Here is a 13,179-nt window from a genome sequence, read left to right on the forward strand (position 1 = left end):
TAGAGACACATGGCCATGGAATCTGAGATTCCAAATGCTCTTTTCTGGTGTGTTCTGACCATTGGCAGCTTAGAATGTGGTAATGTGCCTTTTAAAGCTAAAAAATATGACACCTTTCATGCGTTCCTTTCACCTTGAAAGCACGTTTTCCTTCTTTGTTTAAGCGCTAAGAGGCAATAGGGCTGTTAGGAATCCCAACTCAAGAGTCAGCCGGTCAGGGTTCTTATCCCAGTTCTGCCTTTCCTTAGCTGTGTAATCTTAGGGAGATACTTAACCTCTCTGATGTCAGCTTCCTTATCTGTATAATGGGGATGATAATATAGCTAATTCATGGAGCTGTTGCAAGAATTCGCTGAGATGACTTGTACAAAGTACTTAGAGCAGTGATTGGCATATACTGTGTGCTCAATATATGTTGGCTATTGTTATTTAGAAATAAAACATGGAGGAAAATAAAGTGCTAAAATTAAAAAGGATTTTAAATATAAGCACTGAAATATTTATATGTATTTTGAGCAAATCTCACAGTTACATTGGTCACTGGCATTCAGGGTTCTCTTTACCACTTAAATTGACACAGGAATAATAATATTCACAATAATGGATGCTTTATATACATTTTCATGAATGACCTGTTTCTTATTTGTAACTTTTTATGACCTTTAGATTACCTTTTTAAAAATACAACATACTCGGGCTTCCCTGGTGGTGCAGTGGTTGAGAGTCCGCCTGCCGATGCAGGGGACATGGGTTCGTGCCCCAGTCCGGGAGGATCCCACATGCCGCAGAGCGGCTGGGCCCGTGAGCCATGGCCGCTGAGCCTGCGTGTCCGGAGCCTGTGCTCCGCAACGGGAGAGGCCACAACAGTGAGAGGCCCGCGTAACGCAAAAAAAAAAACAACCCAAAAAACAAAAAAAACCCAACATACTCATTGGCCACTGGCATTTATCTGTGAGTGGACAACATAATCAATGAATGAATGAAGGGATTTATCCACTTGGCCATATTGGTTTCCCTCATGAATGAACAGAGATGTACAAATCCTTGGTCCGTTGTCTAAAAGTAACAGACAGGATATGGTAGTTAATGCATTTTGTGGGTACTTGTCTATCTTGCTAAGTAGTAATCGCTGCCACAAATACACAAAGCGACCTTAAGGGGAAATCGCAGCACAGATTGTGGTCATGGTACTGGAAATCACATTCCGAGCACACTGAGAACTCTGGGGAGATGAGGGATAGGGTCACAGCCGTGCTCTTATGACTCTCCTCCCTCTGGCAGACTAGAGAGGGAAGCCTCCGCCTCCACCAGGAACTTACCCTCTCACACCCCTCACACGTCACCTCCGTGGCTTTTGGATAAGTGGTCCAGGAGCCACAGGCTGAGAGCTGCTGGCAGGGAGTGGATTTAGCCAGTGGAGTGTAGTAGGTAAGGTTACGTGTGGAAATGTCCCCCATCTGTGGTGCTTAAAAAATTCCTCACGGTGTTCCTCACCGCCGTTTCCCAGTGCACATTCAGTCGCTGAAGAGTAGGTAAAATCAGGCGGTGCATTTACTGTAGTGTAACCAATGTGGATCTAGAGTGGAGCTGTAACTGGTTCTTAAATTTGTGAGAAATATGTGACTGTGTAAATCAGGTGACAAACCTGTATCCTGCCACCAAATGACATTACGTGGACGTCAGTGATCACAAAATCTTATCCTTTCCCTTTGTGAAAATATTTAACAACCAAACGCTTCCCATCCCTCCCCTGATTTTTCTCACTCTGGATTTGGTCTTGTTTTTGTTTCTGTGAGCCATTTATTAAGTAATTTTTACAATTAATAAAATATAAATTTGGCCCTTATTAGAGTGTCCACAGATGCTGAGTATTCTATGAAGTAAATTATGCCTACGGTAGAGTGTGCATGAGGTGTATCCATACAAATAATTTTTTTTTAAAATCAAGTACTGTGAAGCTCCTGGATTTAGATTACAATTAATGACAAAGCCTACCAGATTTTGTTTGAATACACACGTAAAAGCTATACATGTTGAGGTTGGTACTTTGTGAACTGACTCACGGTATTGTGAAAATACTACATGAAGGTATAAAATTGCAGGAAAACTGAGTTTATTAATGGAAATTAGACTAACTCCTAATTATTACCTGTGAATAGTGTCATCATTTGAAGTTTTTATTGCATTTTAACACATGGCTTATCTTGATGAGAAAATATATAGCAAAGGGTAAATGTAGCAATTTTCGTTTTACTATTCCCTCTGCTAAGCCATTATTGCTTGATGTTATTTTTCAGCAGCCTTTCATTTTTGTCCCAAATGTTTTTGCCTCTGGCTGGTTTTATTTCTTTAAAATGTATGTGTATCACTTCTCAAAGTGATACATTTTGACAGGTAATCGATATTTTTTCGTACTAGATTTGATGGTGCAATGGTCCTAATCCTCATCTTAGACTTAGTTAATGGTTGAATACTAACCTAGATTTTTATCTCAGAATATTCCTTTGTTAAGAAACATACTTTTCACCCTTAGCCAAGTTCCTTTTTATCACTCCCAGCCACCAAACAGGTCTAGGTGCCAAGTGCCTAAGATGCACAGAACCCACTTATCTGGGATACACATCACCTGACTTTTTGTCACTCTATCCTGGAAATGTCTTCTGATAGCACTTCCAACCAGCTTACTTAGTTGGCCACAGAAAAGATACTTCTGGGCTCTACTTTTTTTTTCCTCCTGGCATCCTATGATCTTTATTTGAAGGGGAAAAGTCTTTTCCCTTCCTTTTCTCTAGTGGGAACTTGATGTCCTCCATCAGACCCCACTTTTTCTAGAAGGACCAGAGCAATGAAGATCACAGCCCTCAGATCACAAGCATGTCTAAGGACACCATGCTCGGCTTTTGCTTTTTAAAAGTTCAGCTTCTTGGGTCATGATTTGTTCTTCCTAAATTCAGTTAGGACTTTCTTATGCCTCTGTGGGCAGATAACAGTGACATCTAAGTTGGTAAATATATTCTGACCCCCTGCCAAGGCACTTTGTTGAAGATGGCACTTCACATTCAAGGAGCTGTTTAAGCTCTTCTCTCAGGAGGGTGAATTGAGGGAGAAAGGGCAACAACTGTCATTCCTTTTCTTTTCATTGAAGAGACCGGCCTTCCTTTTGCAGGAAAAGGTTAAAGTACAGGTGGGCCTGTCAAGGATGGGATCTGTTTCCACCAGCTTTGCAGATTCTCCCACAGATAGCACGCTGATTCTTCCCTTCCACCCCTAGATTTTCTTTTTTTCCTTTTTTTGTCCTTGAATTTAAACAAAAGTATGTAGTTTTAAAAAATCTTAAAAATCGTTTGTGCTAGAATTTGGGGGTACATTTTGGTTTGAGCAACAACCAGGTTTGTGCTTTTTCTTTGCTTTTAGAGATGGCATTACTCCTCCACCTGAGAACAAGAACAAAAACTCTCCGGGGTTTTCTTCCTTTAAGTGGTATCAAATGAGCACGCCTAAGTGGAAAAAATACCCTGATACCCTTCTCCGAGGTTGCTTCTGTGAGGGAGGGGTGACATTTCTTGACAGGGTTTCTCTTTGTATGTCTGGAGATGTAGGCAAAGATGGTTTGGGAACATAAAATGCAATCAATTTTCCTCCGTGGTTAGATTCATAAATCCCTGAGCTATTTTTAATGACATAATCTAATCAATTGATGGCAAGCCTAATAGTGTGTTGACAGCCAGAAAGAGACAGAAAGCTAGTGTAATAGCAGGTGGCTGGGTAAGGAACCATTTTTCTCTTCCTTCCCCACCCCCCGTGTTTAGAAATCGCTAGTTATCTGGATTAGGTAAAAAGCAGAAATTACCGATTTAAAAAAAAAATTTATGCCTGCCTTCCTAACTACCTTTCTTTCAAGAAAAAAAGACTGTCTAAGGGATAAAGTGAAGGAGGAGGTAGTTCTGAGACAAACTACAGGTAGCCCTAGTGTCTGCTTCTCAGGACCATACTATGCTCTCAATTTAAGTATCTTTAGAAGAGAAATCAAGGGGGAATAATTTATTATAAATTGGTAGCATTGTATATTGTTACTCCTGTGCTAGGCCAGTAATGCAAACTTAATATTCATCTCTTGGTTGCTTTGAATTGAAATAAGATGAGGATGAGCGGAGTAAACAAGCTGAAACAGACTGTGAAATTGCACATGATGGGAATCTTTTTTTTTTTTTTTTTTTTTAGTTGCTTCTGGACTAGAAATAGGTTACTATTCCAACTAATGATGGCTCTTAGAATTTCTTCTCCCTTTTTATATTTTGGTCCAGTATCAAGAGAACGAAGTTGTTATCACAAGGGAAATTAAAATCTAAACTGTATCTTTGGGGCTAGGAATCGACCGGCAAGGTATTTATGTAAATGAACTGGCTTTCACACTGGGAGGGGTAAGGTGTTCCACCCGCTGTGGCTGCAGAGCAGCCGCCCTGAGCCCTCCGTTTTCAGGTTTTCCGGCAGCGTGTGTGTTCTGCAACATTTCCTTTTCTTTGATGCCATCAGAACAGATGAGCGCCAGGCATGGTGGTGCTGCTTGGCTGGCCAGCTGTGCCCTAGTTTCTCACCATCCCAATCAGCAGCTGCCTTTTACAGAGGTTTCTGTCACCGCTGATTTACTTAGCCACTTTGACCTTATAGTTGCTTCCGAAGGGGCTTGACCCGAGGCCACTGCCGAAAGCCATCTTCTGGTCACCTGGAATGCCAGGGCCAGTATTTTGAAGGAGAAGAAAAAACAGGGCTCCCACAATTTCCTATCTACGAGCAAGAGGCTCCTCCGCCTGGATGGATGCATTAGGCGTGTGAGCCCACTTGCTGCGCTCTCCCACCGAACTGCAAGCATCCGTGATCCCCGAAGTTGCTGGAGTGAATAACTAAGCGGGACCAGCTGACCCCGGGCTCCAATCAGCTAGAGCGTGATGTAAGTGTTTAGCAGCTGCTGGGCTCTGAATTAGCGTGCTGAAGTAGAGGTAGTACAGCATGGCTAGACTGTTGTGAGAGGCTCAGAGAAAGCGGAGGGGGAGATGGATGAGTCCAGCATTCTAAGACGAAGAGGGCTCCAGGTAGGAGATCCTTCCATTCTTGAAATGTAGGGTTACCAGTGGCCAGCCGTGGAGGATTTCAGAGTTCCCTTTTCATTCCTTTACTGGGCACAAATATGTGCACAGTTCTTAGCAACGTGAATACGCTAAGTCTCTAAGTGACCCATCACAGGGTTCAACGAGAAAGGCTCTTTTGTCAGAGACAATAGATAGGACTTTTAGTTTGAGACTTTGTTGGTGGTTTATTTTTTTCTGCTGGTTGTTCAAGAATAGTTAAATCGTGGCTGGCAGTGACATCTGATGAGCCGGTTGGGCATTCTGTCAGAAGTCTGGGAAGTCTGTCGAGGGAAGCAACTCTGTTCAGTTCTGGGAACACGGGACTCAGTTTTGTGTCGGGATCAGCCCGTACAGCAGCAGCATCTATCCGATCGCCTTGCAGATGTGTGCAGCTGCTGGGAGGTTTCCTCCTGTCAGTGAGATGAAAGTTTCTGCTGGCAGCTCAATCAAAGTTCCCTGTAATTTGTTTATGTTGAGATGAGGAAAGATATGTGTCTTTCTGCCTTGCTTTTTGTGCCCAAATTTCTCTAATTTAATTACTCTGACTTTAGTATACAAATGTATTCCAAGTTAAAACTTGGCAGATCAGAAAACTTGGAAGAAACATCTGCTTGGCCGTTTGTAAGTTTCAGGAAGCCAAAATATGAGTATGTTCAAAATTAGTATGTTTAACTCCTTGATAACTCTTTTTTCCTGTGTGTAAGTGGTAGTTTTCTCTGTGAAAGAAGCTAATCGTTAGCCATTGTTAAACTCTCATTCATTATTTTTGAGATTAAAAAAACAGTGCTTGGGAAGACCGAATATACGGCACATGTAGAAATGTTTCAGATATTCCTTAATTGTCTTTGACTCACAGCTGGGCTAGCTGTCTGCTTTTTGTTTTAAATGTCAATTACTAATTCTAATATTATTCATATTACTCTAATATTATAATAATATTATAGATAAACTAAAGGATTATTTGTAGGTAAACAAAAGAGGGATTAAAAAAGTTGGGGTTAAATGTCATCTATTGTTCCAAACCTAAGTAAACAGACTGACTCTAATGATTTTCAGTGTGGTCATTGTTTTGAATGTACAGTGTGGTTAGTCACTGCTGTGGATTTCCTTTTCTTTGTTTTCATCACATCTATGAAGTTCTGGTAATGCACAGCTGTTTGTGTGGGTCCACGTCCTCTCTGGGGTCTCTGGTTAAATATGGAAAGGCTCTTTGTTAAAAAGATGATAAACTCTATTAAACTCCTAATGGTTCAGATTATTACTATGTTGATGGCAATTCTGCTGAGAGTTTTCTCTTTCCTTTCATTCATTTTAGATAATTTAAAATGTGTTTTTGTTAAGAAACTCTTTTTTGTGGTTTATTTCTGTAATACATATGATCACAACTTCAGAGGGTATGATTGAGATATATGGTGCTTTTGAGGGGTATAGATTTCATAGAACTTTTAATTTTAGAAATAAAGAAATCATTATTGTGGCTATTTAAAATAATGAAGCTATTTTCTAAGATTTGCAACAAAACAAAGGAAACATTGCTAGTTAATATAGTACTTAGACTGTTAGATCTTCGTTGTTCTTAACCTACTTTTACTATACCTGCCATATTCTACTATATAATAGATAAAGAATGTCTGCTTTCTACTGTAAATGAAATAAAGCTCTCCACATTGTGAGAAAGAGCAACATAATAGTGCATAAAAGTTCTGCCACCTCATAGTTACTTTATTTTGGCTTAAACAAAGCCTGTTATTCTTTTACTCCCATTATATCCAATATTTTTTTTTAAAAGACATTGCACATACAGAGTAGCTGTTTTAAGAAATTCCAATGTTAGGAAACTACTTACAAAATACAAGATGTAAGTATACATTTGTATTATAAATGATGTCACTGTAGAGTTCTTAAGAGCAACGCCACCTAGTGAATTAAGTTAGCTTACAAATACATACTACTGTATATGAAACATTTCAAGTAAATGAGGTATACCTGTAGTGAACCTAGGCTGAAACTTACACTTTTGTATGACTGATTCTGACTGTGTTGCTAGGTAATCTTGAGCAAGTCACATACCCTCTTGGTGTCTGTTTATTCTTCTGTAAAATGCATGCTGTAACATGACTTTTGAGTCATGGGAGATAGGCATAACTGAATTTTTTTAAGTTAAAGACCATGTAATAAATACACTAGACTATAGAAGGTCCTCAATAAGTATTACATTGTTGAAATCAAAGATGATTTCTATTCTTTATAACATTCCATATCATTACTAGTCAGATGAAATAGTTATGTTTTTATTCCATATTTGTTGTTTGAATTTATTTTTAAGTTAGAAGAATCACCAGTAAAGACAGTTAGCATTATTTACAGGGGTCATTATGACAGAATATGTTATCTAATAATAAGAGTCTATTGGCCTGTTACACTGAATAGATGCTTAGTGTTAGCTGCTTAGAATTGGAACAGATCCGTTTTTTAAATAACTTAAAGCCTTGTGTCAAAATATGGAGCATATGAATATTATAATTCTCTAAAATTTAATTTTGCAATAATTCAGAATGTGTTTAGTATAGAATACTGCAGTGTGTGTTTAGAACTTATTTTTAGAATTTCAGTACCTCTAGCTCTTAAAACACAGGCCTACTAGTGGTGTTTTTAAAATTTGGACTTTGAAAAATGATTTTTAGTCAGAACATATAATTTCTCAAGGCATGACTACCTCATAAAATGGCAGCACAACTTAGTCGTTCATCTTAAGTGACTGCACGTTTCCATCTTTTCTGTGGACTGTATTAATATTTCCAGTACTACTGATAGCACTTCAGTCACTGCCTTTGAAATGAGAATGAGAGAAAGAGGTCCCAATGGCTTCCCCTGTTAGAATCTGGAAAACTTTTCAGGTTGCATCTCCAAACGTGGAAAATTCTGACGGATGCAGGGGCTTGGGCAGCCTTTGGACTTGGGGCCATTTGAATTTCTAGACAGGTCTAACTCGTCAAAGGATAACTGGCTCCTTTCGGGCCTAATATCCCTTAAACAGGGGTCATATTTTTTAACTGTCAGGGAAATTAATTGTTTCAGTGATTTCCGTTATGTGTTTCCCTTTTATTTGTTTTAATGAAAGTGTCCCTATCCCTAATGTGATAGATCCCAAGGCTGGAGAAAAATGAACAACAGGCATCATTAAAGCAGGAAGAAGGCACTAAAAGAGGGAGGGGTATCTCAGAGAGGCCTCCTATGATTCCTTTCCTGCCATTCTCTTGTGCTTTCCTTTGCTTGGTAGCATCTTCTGTTGATTTCTCCACTCTCCAATTAAATATTACCATTTTAGTCCACTGTCACATGCAGCTGGAATGTTAAAAAAATTTTTTTTCAGATATGATGAGGTTACCAACTAAATATTTATAATTTAGATTTCTAGATTTCTGTTTAGGTTTTTGTTTTGTTTGCTTCTCTTTCCCCTATACCTGATCTCATCCCCCAACCTTCTTAAAACAACAACAAAAACGTAACATTCTTACCTTGGCCTAGGCTCTGATTTTCCCCTGGCCTTGGTCTGGAATTCAGTTTTAGAAAACAGAGAAGCAGGTGGACTCTTACATTCTGACTGGGTGTCAGCAGTGCTTGGATGTAGGTTATTTCAGTCACAGTGTCTCAGTGTTTCTTCTGTGTTAACTTTAGTATGCTTGTGGATGTGTTTATACTCACCTGAACTTAAGAGCAGGATCATTACGTGGGAGTGTTACCCTGGTTCCTATCATTTGAGGACTCTGGGTGGTTACAGGAAAGAAGTCTAGTTAGAGGATTATAATAGAAATACTTATGATAATTACACTTTGGGATAAGGTACTTTTGATCTCCAGAGGTTCCAGAAAGGCACAGAGATGACTTTGGGACAGAAAGAATCAAAATGGTACATGAACTTTTGGTAGTGATGAGTACCTAATCAATGAGACCAGTTGTGGTCATATCCAAGTGGTGTTTCTTATCCATTGAAGGAGTTGAATTTCTGCCTCTGAAATAGAGATAGAGTACTGTAGTTTTAGTTTTCTGATCCACAAAGGGGTAAGGATGGGGTGCCCTTAAAATCTTATGTTCGCTCAAATTTCTATTTTGTACTCTAAGAATTGTTTTCATAACAAACTTCTTTTTAAAAACAACGTCAAATAAACAAGTTTGCATACTAGCTCTTCTTTTGCACCTTCTCATTCTCTGGTACAGCTGTTAATAAACCAGAAAATTGTCATCTCTGTATTTCTGTCAAGGCAATACCTATTCTCCAGGTCATCCCTTTTCCCACCTTTGACTTCTCCGTCTCATGCCTGCAGTCACCAACCCCTGTCAGTTCTACATTAAAAATACTTCTAGGGCTTCCCTGGTGGCGCAGTGCTTGAGAGTCTGCCTGCCGATTCAGGGGATACGGGTTCGTGCCCCGGTCCGTGAAGATCCCACATGCCGCGGAGCGTCTAGGCCCGTGAGCCATGGCTGCTGAGCCTGCGCGTCCGGAGCCTGTGCTCCGCAACGGGAGAGGCCACAACAGTGAGAGGCCCACGTACCGCAAAAAAAAAAATACTTCTAGAGTCTAGGCAGCCTCTTTCACACCTAAATTTCTGTATTGTCTGGTACCCCTGGGTCCAGGTCCTTCTCCATTCCATCCTGCTTGTCGCTGTAGATCCCCACATCAGCCCCTGGTTTAAAATCCCCACATGACTTTGCATCATCTGCTCGAGGATAGAGTAAAAACGTACCTGACTCTCTCTGATTTAGCTCAGTCTACTTTTCTGGTCTCATTTCCAACTCTTTGCCTTCCAAAACCCCATTCCATCACCCCCTCTCCAAACTTGATGTATCCCCTTTACCTACAATATCCTTTCCTTATTTTCTCCAATTCTCCCTGCTCATTAGGGACCAAAGTAAACTATAATTCTTCCCTGAAATTTTCCATAATTACTATGTTCCATTCTGAATTTTATAATAGTTATTGTCTATTTTACTTACTTGCACACCTAATCCTATTGCATTGTCATACATTATTTTAAAATTATTTGATTTGAGTGTCTTATAATGAAACTGCAGATGCATTGAGGATCAGTGTCCAGTGACAATGAGTAGCTCTGTAACTTTAGACGAGTTTCTTAACCACTCTGATCTCTGTGTCCACAGCTGTAAAATGGAGATAATACATGCTTAAAGATTGAAGGCAGTTGTAAACCTTTAGCACAGCCTCTGGCATGTAGTACTTATTCAGTTAACCTTAGTTCACTGCCCTCTGGATTGGCACAGAGCCTTGCATAGTGTGATTTTAAATAATTAAATGTGGGGGGCTTCCCTGGTGGCGCAGTGGTTGAGAGTCCGCCTGCCGATGCAGGGGACACGGGTTCGTGCCCTGGTCCGGGAAGATGTCACATGCCACGGAGCGGCTGGGCCCCGTGAGCCATGGCCGCTGAGCCTGTGCTCCGCAACGGGAGAGGCCACAACAATGAGAGGCCCGCGTACCGCCAAAAAAAAAAAAATGTGGGTATCAGGTGGGGCTTAGGCAGTAAAAAGATGGTGAGCATGAATTGGATAATTTGAGGGGAGTTTATAAAAGGGATGCTTTAAAAGGTGTGGGCAGGGTATAGGGAAAGTTTAAGGGGCTGGAAGCCACAGGGAGCCATTACCTTCACTAGGCCTGAAGGAGCGAGGGAGGGAGCTGTTACAGAACCTGGAGATGGAGAAGGTAGGTGACAGGTACCGTAGGTGAGGGACACAGACCGAAGTGACTCTGCAGGGAGGTGGACAGGGACATCTCAGCCTTATTTTTCTCCTTCCTTCTGCACTCTTTCTGGTGCTCCCTATTAGTGAAACCCAACAGAAACCAGAGGGGCACAGGAGCCCCCAGCCGTGCGTGGTCCATGCATCCAAACACCAAGGCCCAGTATAGGGTGGAGAGTAGATCTGGATGGGCCGTGGAAGTACATGCAGCATGCTTATAGCAAGCATGTGTTTTACTGCCCCTTGTTCTTAGCAGTTGCCAGCCAAACTTTCAACTTTCATAGGCACAGATCTCTGGGGCCTGAACTGAGTTCAAGCATTTGAACAGATTCAGAGCTGCTTTTTTGGAGAAGTCATGGCTCCCAACCATTTCCGACTTTTGTGTAATGATGTCTTTCCAACCAGGCTCTTAATCCTCCTGGGAAAATATTAGTCCTTCCCCTTCCACTGAAGCACGTGGGTCTCCTTTGAATCAGTCATGCAGCATGCCTGCACTTCCGGTCCTGCAAACAATCTCAATTTTGAATCTCTATGCTCTGCAGACCCTGGCTGAGAAGTGACGGCTGAGAGCAATAGCCCAAGAGACCTCTTACCATTCATCATTCATCTCCAGGATTCCCTGAGCTCTGCCCTCCGGCAGGTCCTATCACACGTAGACTGTCCATCTGAATTACAACTTCACATTATGTCCTTGGCCTTTATTGAGGGTTCTAAAAGAAATGGCTCTGAGTGAACATCTTGGCACTTTTTGTAAAACTCCCCTTGAAGCCTTATCCATTATGTTGTGCATTGTCTCTTATTCTGTATTACACCCACATGATAAATTTGCTTCGAGTTTAGTACTCAAAAAGTTTCTTCCTCTCTAGGTAAACAAGTTTGCTTCTTTCAATCAGATAATGAGAGCTGGTTTGGTCTTCATTTTTGTCTTAGCCCATCAGGACAGGGTTTCATACTCAGTTGCAATAGTTTGTAGATAAAATGAGCCACCACTTCTTCACTGTTTAGCTCTTAGTTCCTTCTTTTTAAGAATTGTGTGGTTTCATTTATCATAGCTTTTGAAAGTCTTAAGTTGCCTGAATAGATTTCTCAAGTAGGTAAGACCTAAAAATTTAATAATGCTGCATTTGAAACACAGTGAATAATGAATAATGTCAGAAGACAAGAAAAACAGACCGAAAGACCAAATAATCAATAAACTAGATAAAATATAAAAATCAAGAATTACATGAACTTACAAAGATCAATATACAAGCAGGGATCAATAATTTTATTGTTGGCACCAGAGTCTAATGAAATCAAATAAGGTGTTGGAATTTATTTGAAACTTACATTTTAAATAAATTATGAGTAACGATAGATTTTTATTATTTTTTTTTATAAAATCATCTATGTTTTTAAATTTTTAAAAAAATTTTTGGCTGCATGGTGCGGCATGTGGGATCTTAGTTCTCTGACCAGAGATCAAACCCTCACCCTGTGGAGTGGAAATGTGGAGTCTTAACCACTGGACCACTGGGGAAGTCCCATGATAGATTTTTAAAGTGTCCTAGAAATCATATATTTGTCTTGGAAGCAACCAAAAGCATGGAGATTGGCATCCAACTTGTGAAACACACGTGTTAGAAGACACTATTGCCAATAAAATGATGCTTTTGACAAATATTTGATGATATGGGCAAAAGCTTGACAGTAATGACAAGGAAAAGAACAGGTTACTAATCTGTGTACATAATGTATGTACAATTCTATAAAAATGTGTGTGTGTGTGTGTGTGTGTGCTTGCGCGTGCGTGTAGGATAGCCCTGTGGGATGGAAGGAAAGAGCCTGTGTGGGTTTTAGAGTATTTAAGACCATCTTTGCCACTAATCTGTATGGGGTTGCCCAGGCTGGTTAATTCCTCACTGGTAAAATACACTTATTTGCAGAATTATTGAGAATGAATTAAAGTGAGGTATAAAAAGGCTAAAAAATATCCATCATATCTAACATTTATTAAGGACCTATTTTCTCTTTCTTCATTATCATCATCTAAACTAATAGCAAGAAACTGCACTAAAATGTTAATTTAGGGCCTCCCCGGTGGCGCAGTGGTTGAGAGTCCGCCTGCCGATGCAGGGGACACAGGTTTGTGACCTGGTCCGGGAAGATCCCACATGCCGCGGAGCGGCTAGGCCCGTGAGCCATGGCCTCTGGGCCTGCGCCTCCGGAGCCTGTGCTCCGCAACGGGAGAGGCCACAACAGTGAGAGGCCCGCGTACCGCAAAAAAAAAAAAAAAAAATTTAAGTTAGTATATCTTAATGGT

General features: G+C 40.5%; 1 protein-coding gene across 4 annotated transcripts in view; it reads left to right on the plus strand.

Moving 5' to 3' along the window:
• Positions 1 to 13,179, plus strand: part of MAST4 (microtubule associated serine/threonine kinase family member 4) — a gene marked incomplete at its 5' end in the record, with an annotated part of 581,401 nt that overhangs the window by 232,712 nt on the left and 335,510 nt on the right. For 2 of the 4 annotated variants that reach the window (XM_081231061.1, XM_081231064.1), the window contains one exon: positions 5,024 to 5,090. The exons of the other annotated variants lie outside the window; for them this stretch is intronic. In XM_081231061.1, coding sequence (XP_081087187.1) covers positions 5,052 to 5,090 — 39 coding nt within the window. Of the gene's footprint in view, positions 1 to 5,023; positions 5,091 to 13,179 lie in introns of those variants that run through there. 4 annotated transcript variants of the gene reach the window in all.

This window comes from Mesoplodon bidens (genome assembly GCF_964165515.1).
Source record: "Mesoplodon bidens genome assembly, chromosome: 4".
Classification (NCBI taxonomy): domain Eukaryota; kingdom Metazoa; phylum Chordata; class Mammalia; order Artiodactyla; family Ziphiidae; genus Mesoplodon; species Mesoplodon bidens.